Source organism: Hyla sarda, unplaced genomic scaffold, assembly GCF_029499605.1.
Source record: "Hyla sarda isolate aHylSar1 unplaced genomic scaffold, aHylSar1.hap1 scaffold_549, whole genome shotgun sequence".
Classification (NCBI taxonomy): domain Eukaryota; kingdom Metazoa; phylum Chordata; class Amphibia; order Anura; family Hylidae; genus Hyla; species Hyla sarda.
The window spans coordinates 17857-34399 of NW_026610560.1; the positions used below are offsets into that span (position 1 = coordinate 17857).

Genomic DNA, 16543 nt, shown 5'->3' on the forward strand with positions numbered 1-16543 from the left:
TGTACCACTATGGCCCCAAGAAATATGTAACCTCTATGACCTGTACCACAATGCCCCCATGTACTGTGCCCCTGTGAACTGTGCAGTTAAATCATTACGCTGACTGCATCAGAGAAGAAGCGCCGGGCAGGGAACAAAGAGGGGAATTTATCAAGAAATTTAGACAGCTTTTTTCATCTAAATTTGTTGCAGGTTCTGTGTGGCTTTTCCTGCAACATTTCATTTAGAACGTAAAATTTTTATTACCACAAACCGATCTGATTTAGATCCCTTTGTGCAGTGGTCACTAATTGATCATGTGCGACTGTTCTGCAAAAAGTCGCAAAAAATGTGCACAGACCATGTTTAGAAGAAATCACAGGACACTTCAACCATGCCCAACCATGCGACAATTGTATTAGGGTCCATGTGACTTTTAAAAGAATTGTCACACAGCCCGCCACTGCTATGCGACATTAAAGCTGAGCAGTTCAGCGGGCATTCAACAACGTCCATGCACCATTTGATACATTTTGCACACAGATGCCACTTTGCCTGCAACTTTTTTTTTATCCACAGTGAACAAAGACCAAGTACACTTTTAATAAATGCCCCGTAGAGTGTTTTAACCCGTACAGGACCTAGGGCGTACGGATACGCCTTCTGTACCTGGGTCTTAAGGACCCAGGGCGTACCTGTACGCCCGTGGGAATTTCGGTCCCCACCGCGTGGCGGGCGGGGACCGGGCCGGGGTGACTGCTGATATGGATCAGCAGGCACCCCCATGTCGGCGACCGGCGCAAATCGCAAGTGAATTCACACTTGCGATTTGCGCCGATTCCGGGTCATTCGGGTCTATGGTGACCCGGAATAGAAGGGGGATCGCGGTTGTCTAAGACACCCACGATCCCCCTGTAGCCATAGGAGTGAGGTGGCAGAGTTGCCACCCCTCCTATCTCTGCTATTGGTGGTCTAAACGCGACCACCAATAGCAGATTAGGGGCGGGGGGGTTTACTTTCATTTTCCCCGTTCTGCCCACCCACAATAGGCGGGGCAGGACGGGGAAATGACGGGGACCGAACGCCGAAGATCCACTTACCCGTCGGTGGAAGCTGCGGGACCGGATCGGCGGCGGTGATCGGCGCGGGCGGCGATGTCGTGCAGCAGAAGAGGACGGCTCCCTGGATCCGATGGAAGCCGGTAAGTTGCCTAGCAACATCTAGAGGGCTACAGTCTGAGACTGTAGCCCTCCAGATGTTGCAAAACTACCACTCCCAGCATGCCCAGACAGCTGCTGGGCATGGTGGGAGATGCAGTTTTGCAACAGCTGGAGGTCTACAGTTTAGAGACCACTGCACAGTGATCTCTATACTGTAGCACTCTAGATCTTGCAAAATTACAACTCCCAGCATGCCCACATAGCTGTTTGCTGTCTGTGCATGCTGGAATTTGTAGTTTTGCAACATCTGGAGGTCCACAGTTTGGAGATCACAGTGCAGTGGTCTCTATCTGTAGCCCTCCAGATGTTGCAAAACTGCAAATCCCAGCATGCCGAAACAGCTGTCTCGGCATGCTGGGAGTTGTAGTTGCGATCCCTCCAGCTGTTGCATAACTAGATCTCCCAGCATGCCCTTCGGCGATCAGTACATGCTGGGAGTTGTAGTTTTGCAACAGCTGGAGGCACACTGGTTGGAAAACCTTCAGTTAGGTTCTGTTACCTAACTCAGTATTTTCCAACCAGTGTGCCTCCAGCTGGAGGCACACTGGTTGGAAAATACTGAGTTAGGTAACAGAACCTAACTGAAGGTTTTCCAACCAGTGTGCCTCCAGCTGTTGCAAAACTACAACTCCCAGCATGCACGGTCTAACACGGGCGGGTTTACAGTAAGTTTCCTGCTTCAAGTATGAGCTGCGGCAAATTTTTCGCCGCAGCGCAAATTTCTAGCGGGAAGCTCACTGTAACCCGCCAGTGTGACTGTACCCTAAAAACACTACACTACACTAACACATAATAAAGGGTAAAACACTACACATACACCCCCTTACACTGTCCCCCCAATAAAAATGAAAAATGTATTATACGGCAGTGTTTCCAAAACGGAACCTCCAGCTGTTGCAAAACAACAACTCCCAGCATTTCCGGACAGCCACTGACTGTCCAGGCATGCTGGGAGTTTAGCAACAGCTGGAGACACCCTGTTTGGGAATCACTGGCATAGAATACCCCTTTGTCCACCCCTATGCAATCCCTAATTTAGTCCTCAAATGCGCATGGCGCTCTCTCACTTCAGAGCCCTGTCGTATTTCAAGGAAACAGTTTAGGGCCACATATGGGGTATCTTCGTAATCAGAAGAAATTGCGTTACAAATTTTGGGGGGCTTTTTCTCCTTTTACCCCTTATGAAAAGGAAAAGTTGAGGGCTACACCAGCCTGTCAGTGTAAAAAAAAATTTTAATTTTACACTAACATGCTGGTGTTGTCCTTTACTTTTTATTTTCACAAGTGTTAAAAGGAAAAAAAAGCCCCCCAAAATTTGTAACCCAATTTCTCCTGAGTACAGAAATACCCCATATGTAAGCGTAAAATGCTCTGCGGGCGCACAACAAGGCTCAGGAGTGAGAGCGCACTATGTACATTTGAGGCCTACATTGGTGATTTGCACAGGGGTGGCTGATTTTACAGCGGTTCTGACATAAACGCAAAAAAATAAATACCCACATGTGATCCCATTTTGGAAACGACACCCCTCACGGAAGGTAACAAGAGGTATAGTGAGCCTTAACACCCCACAGGTGTTTGACGAATTTGGATGGAAAAATGAAAAAAAAAAAAAATTCACAAAAATGCTGGTGTTACCCAAAATTTTTCATTTTCACAAGGAAACATAGGAAAAAAGCCCCTCAAAATTTTTAACACCATTTTTTCTGAGTAAGAGCATACCCCATATGTGGATGTAAAGTGCTCGGCGGGCAAACTACAATGCTCAGAAGAGAAGGAGCACCATTGGGATTTTGAAGATAAAATTTGTCCGGAATTGAAGGCTACGTGTGTTTACAAAGCCCCCATAGAGCCAGAACAATGGAACCCCCCACATATGACCCAATTTTGGAAACTACACCCCTCATGCAATGTAATAAGGGGTACAGTGAGCATTTACGCCCCACAGGTGTCTGACAGATTTTTGGAACAGTGGTCCGTGAAAATGAAAAATGTGATTTTTTTGTTTGCACAGCCCACTGTTCCAAAAATCTGTCAAACGCCAGTGGGGTGTAAATACTCACTGCACCCCTTATTAAATTCTGTGGGTGGTGTAGTTTCCAAAATGGGGTCAAGTGGGGGGTCCACTGTTCTGGCACCACGGGGGGGGGGCTTTGTAAACGCACATGGCCCCCGACTTCTATTCCAACCAAATTCTGTCTTCAAAAGCTCAATGGCGCTCCTTCTCTTCTGAGCATTGTAGTGCACCAGCAGATCACTTGATGTCCACACATTGGGTATTTCCATACTCAGAAGAAATGGGGTTACAAATTTTGGGGGTCATTTTCTCCTATTACCCCTTGTAAAAATATAAAATGTGGGGGAAAACCAGCAATTTAGTAAAAAAGAATGTTTATTTTCATTTACACATCTGACTTTAGCAAAAAGTCGTCAAACACCTGTGAGGTTTAAAGGCTCACTGTACCCCTTGATGTGTTCCTTGAGGGGTGTATTTTCTAAAATAGTATGCCATGTGTTTTTTTTTTGTGTTGTTCTGGCACCATAGGGGCTTCCTAAATGCGACATGCCCCACAAAAACCATTTCAGAAAAACTCACTCTCCAAAATCCCATTGTCGCTCCTTCCCTTCTGAGCCCTCTACTGCGCCCGCCGAACACTTGACATATACATATGAGGTATTTCCTTACTCGAGAGAAATTGGGCTACACATTTTAGGAAGATTTCTCTCCCTTTACCCCTTGAAAAAATTCAAAAAATTTAGAATTTTCTCCTTCAATTTGCTGCTATTCCTGTGAAACACCTAAAGGGTTAACAAACCTTTTGAATGTCATTTTTAATACTTTGGGGGGTGCAGTTTTTATAATGGGGTCATTTTTGGGGTATTTCTAATAAGAAGGCCCTTCAAATCCACTTAAAACCTGAACTGGTCCCTGAAAAATTTTGATTTAGAAAATTTTGTGAAAAATTGGAAAATTGCTGCTGAACTTTGAAGCCCTCTGGTGTCTTCCAAAAGTAAAAACATGTCAACGTTATGATGCAACCATAAAGTAGACATGTTGTATATGTGAATCAATATATAATTTATTTGGAATATAAATTTTCCTTATAAGCAGAGAGCTTCAAAGTTAAAAAAAATGCAAAATTTTCAATTTTTTCATCAAATTTTGGAATTTTTCACCAAGAAACGATGCAAGTATCGACAAAATTTTACCACTAAGGTAAAGAAGAATATGTCACGAAAAAACTATCTCGGAATCAGAATGAAAGGTAAAAGCATTCCAGAGTTATTAATGCTTAAAGTGACAGTGGTCAGATGTGCAAAAAATGGCCGGGTCCTACAGTGAAAATTGGCTGAGTCCTTAAAGGGTTAAAGACACCAATACAAATGAATGAGGGGAGAGCTGGCTAGTGGTCCGGATGTCTGGCAGTCATGGTCTGGACCTGGACCACGGTCAGCCCGTTGCGTACCGCTGCTATGCATCATATCTGGTGCTATGTGTTCAGCTGATTTACAGGAATAGTTGTAATAGGAACATATTGCTGAATAGGTTTACATACTCACAAGTGTGTGTGTTTTATCCACTATATTTAATTCTAACTCTACATAGATCTATATATACCGCCTATATGACCACTGTGCCAATATATACCACTAGCAGTTACACCACATACCCCCAAACACTGAAGAACCCCCCATGAATTATTATTGTTCCTCTTGACTTTAGACCATGACCAGGGGAATGAGACCTGCACCAGGGCAAAAGGGGCTTGGACCCCAAGGATCATAATAGGTGCCTAAATCAATTGGTTTCAAAACTGTGGACCTCCAGATATTGCAAAACTACAATGCCCAACAAGCCTGTGAGTTGTATTTTTGCAACACCTGGAGGTCCATACTTTGGAGACCACTGTGGTCCATCATAAGGTCCATCAAACTGCACAGGGTAGCAAACAATCTAAGGTCAACCCTAGATGTCCCTCATGATTCCCACATCACATTGTATATGGCAGAGCAGGTCTATAGGGCCAGTGACAGGCAGGTGCCACCAGAGCATCCCATGGCCGATGACATCACCTGCACACGACCAACTGCCGTTTACTCTCTGCTGGCGACCGACGTGACTGGACCGAGGTCTACAGACTGAAGGAGAACCGCTGAGATGGCGTCCACTGGACATGGAGAAGATGGCGAGGAGGAGAAGAGGAAAAGCGAAGGCAAGAGGAAGAGGGAAGAGGAAGGCGAGGATGGAGTCAAGAGGAGGAGAGAGGACGATGGAGGATCAGAGGATGAGGAGCCAACACCTGGGATGGCGACCACTGGACATGGAGAAGATGGCGAGGAGGAGAAGAGGAAGAGGGAAGAGGAAGGCAAGGATGGAGTCAAAAGAAGGAGAGGAGATGACGACAGAGGATCGGAGGATGAGGAGCCAGCACCTGGGATGGCGTCCACTGGACATGGAGAAGATGGCAAGGAGGAGAAGAGGAAGAGGGAAGAGGAAGGCGAGGATGGAGTCAAGAGGAGGAGAGAGGACGATGGAGGATCAGAGGATGAGGAGCCAACACCTGGGATGGCGTCCACTGGACATGGAGAAGATGGCAAGGAGGAGAAGAGGAAGAGGGAAGAGGAAGGCGAGGATGGAGTCAAGTGGAGGAGAGGAGACGAGGATGGAGGATCAGAGCCAACACCTGGGATGGCGTCCACTGGACATGGAGAAGATGGCAAGGAGGAGAAGAGGAAGAGGGAAGAGGAAGGCGAGGATGGAGTCAAGAGGAGGAGAGAGGACGATGGAGGATCAGAGGATGAGGAACCAACACCTGGGATGGCGTCTACTGAACATGAAGAAGATGGCAAGGAGGAGAAGAGGAAGAGCGAAGGCAAGAGGAAGAGGGAAGAGGAAGGCGAGGATGGAGTCAAGAGGAGGAGAGACAACGAGAATGGAGGATCAGAGGATGAGGAGCCAACACCTGGGAGCAGCCAAGGAACATCGGGTCCCTACCCCAGGCTTACCATCAGCCACTACAACCTCCACCAAGTCCTGGGTAGAGGCAACTTCGGCAAAGTAAGTTCTATCTCCATCTTGTTTTCTGTTATCAGCCATTTTAGGCTGCATTTGTATTGTTGTGGGTTGCAGTGTTGTGGTAAGGTGGGTCTGCTGGAACTTGTAGTCCCACAATATTATGCCCCTGATGGCTTTGGTGGTTATGCACATCCATATAAAACTCCCTGAAGGGACTACACTTGGTATTAGGTGTGAACGGATCCCTTGGGGCACCTCCATGTACTGTGTCCTGGCAGATGGAAGTTGGGATGCCCAAGATGGTGTGGGTGCAGGAAACCAGACGCAGGGAGAAGAGAAGGTGCAGAGGGGTCTTCTGGAGCAGTGTGTAAACAGTACATATAGGGGGGATTTATTAAGATCTGTGCAGAGGATGAGCGGTGCAGTTGCCCATAGCAACCAATCTGAAAAATAAAAGAAGCAAACTGGTTGCTATGGGAACTGTACCGCTCTTCCTCTACACAGGTCTTTATAATGGACACGGGAATACTCAATAATATAAAGTAAATGTATAAAAGTTCCTATGTGCTGATATTATATCGCTGTAAATTGTTCCTCCAATACCGCAGGTAATAAATAATAATGGGGGAGATTTATCAAGACCTGTGGAAAGGAAAGTTGCCCAGTTGCCCATAGCAACCAATCAGATCGCTTCTTTCATTTTTCAGAGGCCTTGTTAAGAATGTAAGACGTAAGCTGATTGGTTGCTATGGGCAACTTTGCCTCTGCACAGGTTTTGATAAATCTTCCCCAATATATCTTCACATGTAATATATATAGGATTCCAAATATATCCAATAATAAAGTGCAACAAAAGAGTTTCCCCCTATGGGATTACGGTTCTCTATTCATTATTGTCTGGTTTTTTCCTTGCCCTATATCTCTGTATGCTGTGTTGTATTTGTTTTTTGCACATTTTCTTTCTTTTATGCATTATTTGGGGGGTAGATGGTACTTATTATGTATATTTTTTTTACCTTTGTTTTCCTTGGTTGAACCCTTTTGTAGTCCAGTTAAATTGAGCTAACTGGCCTGGATATTCCTGGGGGTGGACTGAGGAAAACTTGTAGGATCCCCACACCACTTACTTTATATGGCCCACATATGACACATAGGGTTGCCACCTTTTTTGCAAAAAAAAAAAAATTAATAAATACCGGCCATGATCATTGGCATGATTAATTATATATGCGTGACATCACATGATACAAATATGTGGGGGGAATTTTGTGCTATTCTGACCCCTATAACTTTTTTATTTCTCCTTATAAGGGCCTGTATGAGGCTCATTTTTGTGCCCCAGTCTGTAGCTTTTAACAGGACCATTTTTATTTCAATGTGACTTTTTGATTGCTTCTTTTTTTTAAATTAAATTCAAGAGTTGCAGTTAGCTACTAACTATAACTCCCAGCATGCCCTGATACAGCCTGCAACTCAGCAGCTCGCCCAAAGGAAAACTACAACTCCCAGCATGTTGGACGGTACAGTAGTATATGTCAGTGTTTACCAACCATGGGGTTCCTCCAGCTGTTGCAAAACTACAACTCCAAGCATGCCCATGCAAGAAGTTGTAGTTTTTCAACAGCTGGGGGTGCTCTGGTTGGGAAACACTGGTATAGGTTATGGTGCAACATTCCGGGAGTTGGAGGATTGGTTGGATAAATACTGGTCATTGTATTGCCGGTATTTTTAATATAAAAATACCGTCAAGGTGGCCAAAATACCGGCCAGGTGGCAACCCTAGTGACGCATCATCCATGGTGCGACCAGGTGAGGTATCCCCCTGACTCTACAGGTGTGTGACCGGACCAGGACCAGAATGTGAAAAGCACCCAGTCTTCTGTGGAATAAAGTCCTTGAATTTTGTCCCCTTCAATGCTTCTCTTTTTGTTATCCATACATGCAGTGTTGTGGTAAGGTGGGTCTGCTGGTAGGTGCAGATGCCCATAGCAACCAATTGAAAAAGGCCTCTGAAAAATAAAAGCAAACTGGTTGCTATGGGAACTGCACCGCTCTTCCTCTACAAAGGTCTTTATAATGGGCACGGGAATACTCAATAATATAAGGTAAATGTAGAAAAGTTCCTCTGTGCTGATATTATATCGCTGTAAATTGTTCCTCCAATACCGCAGGTAATAAATAATAATATCTCTTCACATGTAATATATATAGGATTCAAAATATAAATCCAATAATAAAGTGAAACAAAAGAGTTTCCCCCTATGGGATTACGGTTTTCTATTCATTATAGTCTGTTTTTTCCTTGCCCTATATCTCTGTATGCTGTGTTGTATTTCTTTTTTGCACATTTTCTTTCTTTTGTGCATTACTTGGGGGTCAGATGGTGCTTATTATGTATATTTTACCTTTGTTTTCCTTGGTTGAATGTCGGTCAGGTGGCAACCCTGACTCTACAGGTGTGTGACCGGACCAGGACCAGAAGGTGAAAAGCACCCAGTCTTCTGTGGAATAAAGTCCTTGAATTTTGTCCCCTTCAATGCTTCTCTTTTAGTTATCCATACATGGATTTCTATGGTTTCAATACAATCTTACAGAAACCTATTTGGACGAGAAGATGAGAACTACACTGATCCCAACCAACTCAAAGACATGTCTATCCATTGTTCAATGCATTCATAGAGTTAGGAGATAAAGTAAGTGAACCCTCTGGAATTCCCTGTATTTATACTATCTAATAAATACCCCCATTGATGCATCCCGATGATCCATTCTTGTCCTCTTTCTCAATAAGGATAATATTTTGTTTTCTGGACCCATCACTATTGTAGGGACTTCTGCCCATTTTTAAGACTATTTATCATGTTGGACCCATGAATTCCGTGAAAACTGCACATAGTGGACTATTTTTATAGTATTTTTCTATTCATTTTCTATTTGTTCCTCTTGGCACCTAATCTAGAAGCTGTAGAGGTCGCTTCTCGGCCTTTTGACTAAGATCAAGTGTAGTTTCTGTTCTTATCAGTTTCAGGCGGTGACCCGAAGCTCCGGTATTGGGCTGGTGGGGATGGGTGCTGCATGGAGGGGTCAGGCATGTAGGGAACAGGTGTACCAGGGCGTTCCAGGGCTGGTTCTGAGGAAACAGCTCGACTGCTGCCCCAACGTGACCTGTTTCCTCAGGGTCTTGCCATGAGGCTGAGAGGGTCTAGAGCTGAGGTACTTTAGTGCCTTGGGGAGTGGTGACCCTGAGGTGCTGAAACTCACTGGGAGTATTGGCGCACTGAGTGGAAGCACTGGCACCATAAACTCTTCACCTTGTGGCACTCACCTCTTGATTTCCGGCCTTCTGGCTAGCATCAGAGACATTTCTATAGATCTGGCTGTATGTTTGGCCAGGATATCTGCACACATTCACTTATTTATTTCCTTTTTTGTCACTGTGACACTTTTTGCGTGTTGTGTGTCCACAAGATTGTTAGGATACGGTAGCCCTTCTCAGTGTTCCTCCTGGCGGTCTAGGGGAGGTGTGTGTGGCCATTAGGTTCTGCACCTCTCTGCAAAAACCCCGGGTACTCCTGCATGGGCAGGGTACCAACTGTTATCGGCTCTGTGGGCAGATACCTTTGCTAACGCCAAGGGGGATGCAGGGAGCATTTGTGGTTGCTTAATAGCTTCGGCAAAAAGGGATATTGAACCTGGAACCTCACAGGTACCTTTTGATCCGGAGGCGAACTATAGGAGAAGGGCTTGTGATAGACCACATCCTTTGTGCACTTTTTTTAGTGTAACACGTTTGCACTTTGGTTGATTCAAGAGCCTGTTCCCTGGCTCTTAGTAAAAAAAAATATATATATATGCTTCTCTTTTAGTTATCCATATATGGATTTCTATGGTTTCAATACAATCTTACAGAAACCTATTTGGACCAGAAGATGAGAACTACACTGATCCCAACCAACTCAAAGACATGTCTATCCATTGTTCAATGCATTCATAGAGTTAGGAGATAAAGTAAGTGAACCCTCTGGAATTCCCCTGTTTTTAAACTATCTAATAAATACCCCCATTGATGCCTCCTGATGATCCATTCTTGTCCTCTTTCTCGATGAGGATGCTATTTTGTTTTCTGGACCCATCATTATTGTAGGGACTTCTGCCCATTTTTAAGACTATTTCTCATGTTGGAGCCATTAATTCCGGGAAAACTGCAATACCACATAGTAGACTATTTTTATAGTATTTTTCTAATCATTTTTCATTGTTCCTCTTGGTACCTAATCTGGGAGTTGTGGAGGTTGGAGCCCAGCTTTACAATCAACATACAACTCCGACAACTGCTACATAACCACCATGCACCGGCTGATATTCAGTGACATTCGCCTAGCACTATTTCCGCACTCTATTCCCATTCTTCATCCACCTCTATGAATCACTTTCACACTAGGGATCCAGGTTTTTGGCTTTTACACCATTCGTTTTTTTCCTTTACGCTACCTTTTCAGATGGTGGATAAGCTGTTCAACATTTTCCTAAATTTTGTTCACATTTCATTTTTTTTTATCTTTTTAATACACTTTTAATATTACAATTCGTTACACTTGGCACAAGTTCCCCTCTGTTCTATTCTCATAGATTGCGTTTACCTACCACTTTTGTACTTATTGAGCCTCAACCAATTGTGCATAAGAGTGCATAAATGATTCAAAGTGCTGTCCGAACGTGCGTGTAACTTTTCCATCTACTGCTTCTGCGCGCCTGAATGGCAGGTCTGATACCGTATCTCCACTATTAGCCAAATTACTTTTGATTTAATCACATCGGCATCACCACTATGCACTGAACGCCCTTTTTAGAGCTGGCGTCATCTTGCGGACTGGATTCCACCAGGATTCCGCCACCAAACCTGCCAGGTATCCTATTGGTGAACAAAACTTACAGCATTTGTAGCTGCAGGAAACTTTGTTAGAGACGATTGTTGCTAAAGGGGGATTTACAGGTTATTATAGCTCTTTCTTGCAGTTTTCCTAGGCTTAAGGTTCCTGGGTGCTATCTAACTGACCCATCACTAAGTCCACCCATAAACAGCCCCCCCCCCTCCTCCATATCAATGTTTATCAAGCGCTGTCCTCAAGACCCCCAACAGGTCATGTTTTTAGGATTTCCTTAGTCTTCCACAGGTGATATAACTGTGGTGATTCCTGATTCACTGACCATAATTGTATCACCTGTGAAAGACTAAAGGAAATCCAGAAAACATGACTTGTTGGGGGTGTTGAGGACCGAGCTTGACAAACACTGATCAATATCAACCTTATGATGTCTTCTAATGAGCGTCTTCCATTTGTTTTCCACAGGTGGTCCTGGCATCAGTCCCTGGCCGAGACACCCACATGGCCATAAAGATCATCAACAGAAGAGAGGACAACGAGGGAACCATCAAGAGAGAGCGGCGGATACTCCTGGCAGCCCGAGACTGTCCATTTCTATGCCACCTTTATGCTGCACATCAGTCTCTGGAGCGCGCATACTTCATCACGGAGTACCTGTCCGGCGGCAGTCTGGAGGATTTGATCAGGATTTGCTGCTACCTGGACATCAACAACATAAGGTTCTACGCAGCAGAGATGGTATGCGGCCTCCAGTTCCTCCATGGACAGAACATCGTCCACAGAGACCTCAAGCCAGAGAACATCATGTTGGATGCAGAAGGCCACATCCGGATCATTGACCTGGGCCTGGCACAAGATGGAGTCACAGCCTCCAGCAAGATCGATGGAGTGACAGGAACATTCTGCTACATGGCCCCTGAAGTGCTTCTCGGACAAGAGTATTACACAGCCGTTGACTGGTGGAGCCTTGGGATTGTGTTGTGCAGGATGGCGACAGGACGCTTCCCATTTTTCATCGGCCACAGCAAGCAGAAGGTTTTCAAAGCCATCACCAGAAAGGAGCCAAAACTTCCACCCGGGATGGATGCTGCTATTGAACATCTCATCAGTCAACTTCTGCGCAAGAATCCCGATAAGCGCCCTGGGGTGCGCAGAAACATCCGGAAGCATCCATTCTTTTCCACCATTCGCTGGGAGGAACTGGAAGAGAGGAGAGCCAAGCCACCATGTAAGCCATTTGAGACAGTTCTGCAAAATCACCATCTGCAGTGGCCGGAGGACACAGAGGACACCCACCATGGGACCGGATTCAATTATACGTCACCAAGCTGGGCCCAGTAAGAACCTTCTCTTGGGATAACTACCATCACATGTTCTTCACTTCTCCATAGGTGGATCTGGACTCTGAGGACACCGCGCCTACTGCTCAGAACCTCCGGCCTCCTGATCCAGGCATCATGTCTCTGCTGCTGTAACCTCGGCTGCTCTAGAACATCTTTATGCCACACCTTTGCCATTGTGTTACTGCCCCAGGCCCTTTACCTGGCATCCTCCATTCCGGGGCTGGCATCTGACATCACTGCAGCCGGAAGATCCTCTACAACCCCAGGAGCGGCCTGTGCTTAGATTCCATCTGGTAAGTTCAGGAACAATAGCCGCATGTTGTAATCCTGCGGTGCTGAGTGGCGGATATTATCCCTGAACCCATCCAAGCACAGGCCGGGTAAGTACTGCACTCACCACACACACTACACGATAGGGATAGGCGCACACACATAGACACAGACCACAGATAGGGGACATATCGGCTCGATCCAGGGATTTATTCTGATCGCCATATTTGGGGTCGGGAAGGAATTTTTCCCCCTGATTTTAGGACAATTGGCTCATTCCTCACAGGGGGTTTTCGCCTTCCTCTGGATCAATATAGCCGTAAATAGGTTTAGCATAATAACATAAAATTACCCTCTTAGTAACACAACTAATTCTAAAAAATTAATAAATAAATATATATTTATATATTTTTTTATCTTAAAAATGTATTTGACCCAAACATTAAAATTAGACTACTAGACTTACCAATAGACTATTAGAAACATGTATAACAAAAAAATATTTATAATTTAAATTAATTTACCCCCCCCCCCCCCCCCTTTCTATCACTCTGGTTTGGTTCCAGCCTTTGATCCTGGGATTTATTCTGACCGCCATATTTGGGGTCGGGAAGGAATTTTCCCCCCTGGTAATAAGGACAATTGGCTCTTTCCTTACAGGGGGTTTTCGCCTTCCTCTGGATCAACACGGCCGAGCACGGTTCAGTACAACAGACCACTAACTTACTATTATATTATACTATTATATATGTGTATCTTGTTTATTATTGTCCCCCCCCCCCCATCCCTATAAATAAACTCTTTTTTTTACCCTCTACATGGTTGTACTTGTCTTTATTTCCACTGGATGTCAATCTAATAAATGTCCTATTGACGCTGCTAGTAGCCTCTCTCCATTCTGACTTATATATGGAGGATCCTGAATGAGGGACCCCCATCTATTACCCATCTTTAATCCCCTAATAGATCGTTTGTAAGATTGGTTTTCTAAACGCAGCAACAACTTTTATGGTAATATAACAAGTGAGGGTTTGTTACAATGTATCAGTGCAAGTCAGAGCTGGGGTATATTTAGGTCATGGAGGATTGCCTAGAATGAGCACACAGTGGAGGATGCTTCATGGAGTAATAGATCTCTATAGACGCTTTATGGACGCTCCTGTTATGAGAACATCCACACCAGAAGAGCATCAGAGCAACATTCGTGAAGAAGGGAAATTCCTGGTAGAGGTGTCCACATGGACAGATCCCATAGGAATAGTCTACGGGACAAGCAGGATGACAACCAACATGGCGCCCATTACCGTACCAACCTCAGAGGCTGTCACCCAGCTTTCACACACTCCTGAAAAGTGAATCTTTCTATAAGTGTAATGGCAAAATGATATCTTTAAGGAGTACTCGATGGAAAAAATATTTTTTAATCAATTGGTGCCAGAAAGATAAACAGATTTGTAAATTAGTATCCGTGAAGAGAAATTAAGATATCAGCACTCACCAGTGTGGCTGCAGGGTCTTCTTTATTGAGACATACTCACATGCGGGGTACAGAAGAGAGGGGAGTACCCCGCATGTGAGTACGTCTCAATAAAGAAGACCCTGCAGCCACACTGGTGAGTGCCGATATCTTCATTTCTTTTCACGGATACTATGAACTTTGCTTGCATTATCTGAGCACCACCTGAGGCATTACAGCTACACCAACTCCCACCTGCTATTCCAAATCCAGCACACTCACGCAGTGCCGCACTATCTCCTATGTGAGATTTGTAAATTACTTTTATTTAAAAATCTAAATCCTTCCAGTACTTAGCTGCTGTGTACTACAGAGAAAGTTCATTTCTTTTTGGATTCCTTTTTTTTTTTTTTTTACTGTCTACGGTCCTCTCTACTGACACCTCTGTCCATTTCAGGAACTGTCCAGAGCAGGAACAAAATTCCTATAGCAGTTCCTGACGTGGACAGAGGTGTCAGCAGAGAGCACTGTGCTCAGACAGAAAGGAAATTCAAAAAGAAAAGAACTTCCTCTGTAGTATAAAGCAGCTAATAAGTTCTGGAAGGATAAAGATTTTTAAATAGAAGTAATTTACAAATCTGTTTAACTTTCTGGCATCAGTTATTAAAAAAAATACTGTTTTCCACCGGAGTACCCCTTTAAGAATGGTCTCTCGTATTGGAGCGGTGGTAGCAAGTATACACTGTCACTACAGTCACAGATTGGACATGCTGCCAAACAGGGCTGGTGCAAGGATTTTTGTCACCCTAGGCAAAAGCTAATTTTGCCGCCCTTGACTCCGCCCATTGGCCTGCTGCAACTTACTGCTGGGGTGCCACAATGTAACAAACCTCCTCCTCATGTAATTAGTTTACTACTGTGGAGACACACTGTAACAAACCTCCTCCTCATTTTATTGGCTGAGCAAGTGGTTTGGATGCTGATTGTCTAACTTTCTTGCGGCTGGCAGATCGGCGCCCCCTGTTAAGAGGGCGCTCTAGGCGGCTTTATATTTTGCCTATAGGGAGAGCCGGCCCTGTTGCCAAAGATATACAATCTTTTCCTATGGGAGATTCAGCACCCCATTTTTGAGAGGCAGGAGGGGGCAACAATTAGACCCCTGTGATTATAAACTTCTGCTCCATCCTGTATAAGGATACATTCACACAAGCGGACCCACAGCGTATTTTACGCTGCAGATCCGCCGCTGAAGGACCCCTGCATGGTGGCTTTACATGTGCCTGCTTGGAGCGGCAATATGCCATTACGAGCAGACACACTGCGATGTGCGAGTCGCAGCACGCGTGCACAGTATACTCGCAAATTGCTGCAGCTCTCGGCCTAGCTCATGGAGCAGGGGGAGCGGCCGCGATGTGTGCCAGTACACCTCGCATGCGCAGCAACTCGCACATCGCAGTGTGTCTGCTCCAAGCAGGCACATGTAAAGAAAGAAACCATGCAGTGGTCCTTCAGCAGCAGATCTGCAGCGTAAAATACGCTGTGGGTCCACTCGTGTGAAAGTAACATAAGTGTTGTAGGAAGACTACCTCTTTAGAGTAGGGTAGAGTCACACGTATCGCATTGCCAGCGTATTTAAAGGGGTACTCCGGTGAAAACCTTTTTTTTTTTTTAAATCAACTGGTGCCAAAAAGTTAAACAGATTTGTAAATTACTTCTATTAAAAAATCTTAATCCTTCCTGTACTTATTAGCTGCTGAATACTACAGTGGAAATTATTTTCTGTTTGAAACACAGAGCTGTCTGCTGATATCACGAGCACAGTGCTCTCTGCTGACATCTCTGTCCATTTTAGGAACTGTCCAGGGTAAAAGGAAATCCCCATAGCAAACATATGCTGTTCAGGATAGTTCATAAAATGGACAGAGATGTCAGCAGAGAGCACTGTGCTCGTGATGTCAGCAGACATTTCTGTGTTTCAAAAAGAAAAAGAATTTCCGCTATAGTATTCAGCAGCTAATAAGTACAGGAAGGATTAAGATTTTTTAATAGAAGTAATTTACAAATCTGTTTAACTTTCTGGCACCAGTTGATTAAAAAAAAAAATCATCGGAGTTCCCCTTTAAGTGTGCCTCCTGCTGTCCTCGTGTCCTGCTTTGTCTGCTCATAGGAGTTATCCGCTGCTATGAACAGACACACAGGGATCTGCAAATCAGAGAGCCGCAAAGTCTGTACACTGCACATGTTCTCACGCACATCGCGGCTCTCTGAGTTGCAGATTATTGTGTGTCTGCTGGACCCATGGGCACGGCAGGGGGCACACTCTAGGCACAGTCAGTAGCACATTCCAAATTTCAAATATGCTGCGGATGTGC

At 44.8% G+C, this 16543-nt stretch overlaps 1 protein-coding gene across 2 annotated transcripts; it reads left to right on the top strand.

Moving 5' to 3' along the window:
* The first annotated feature begins 5215 nt into the window (after nucleotides 1-5215).
* LOC130339661 (protein kinase C theta type-like) lies at nucleotides 5216-13536 on the top strand. 2 transcript variants are annotated; one of them, XM_056554041.1, is made up of 3 exons: nucleotides 5217-6258; nucleotides 11568-12330; nucleotides 12494-13536. In XM_056554041.1, the coding sequence occupies exons 1-3, from the start codon at nucleotides 5359-5361 to the stop codon at nucleotides 12508-12510; spliced, it is 1680 nt and encodes a 559-aa protein (XP_056410016.1). In that variant the 5' UTR covers nucleotides 5217-5358; the 3' UTR covers nucleotides 12511-13536. The 2 variants fall into 2 exon arrangements, with proteins under 2 accessions (XP_056410015.1, XP_056410016.1); XM_056554040.1 differs by having other exon boundaries at nucleotides 5216-6258; nucleotides 11568-13536.
* Nucleotides 13537-16543: the final 3007 nt, after the last annotated feature.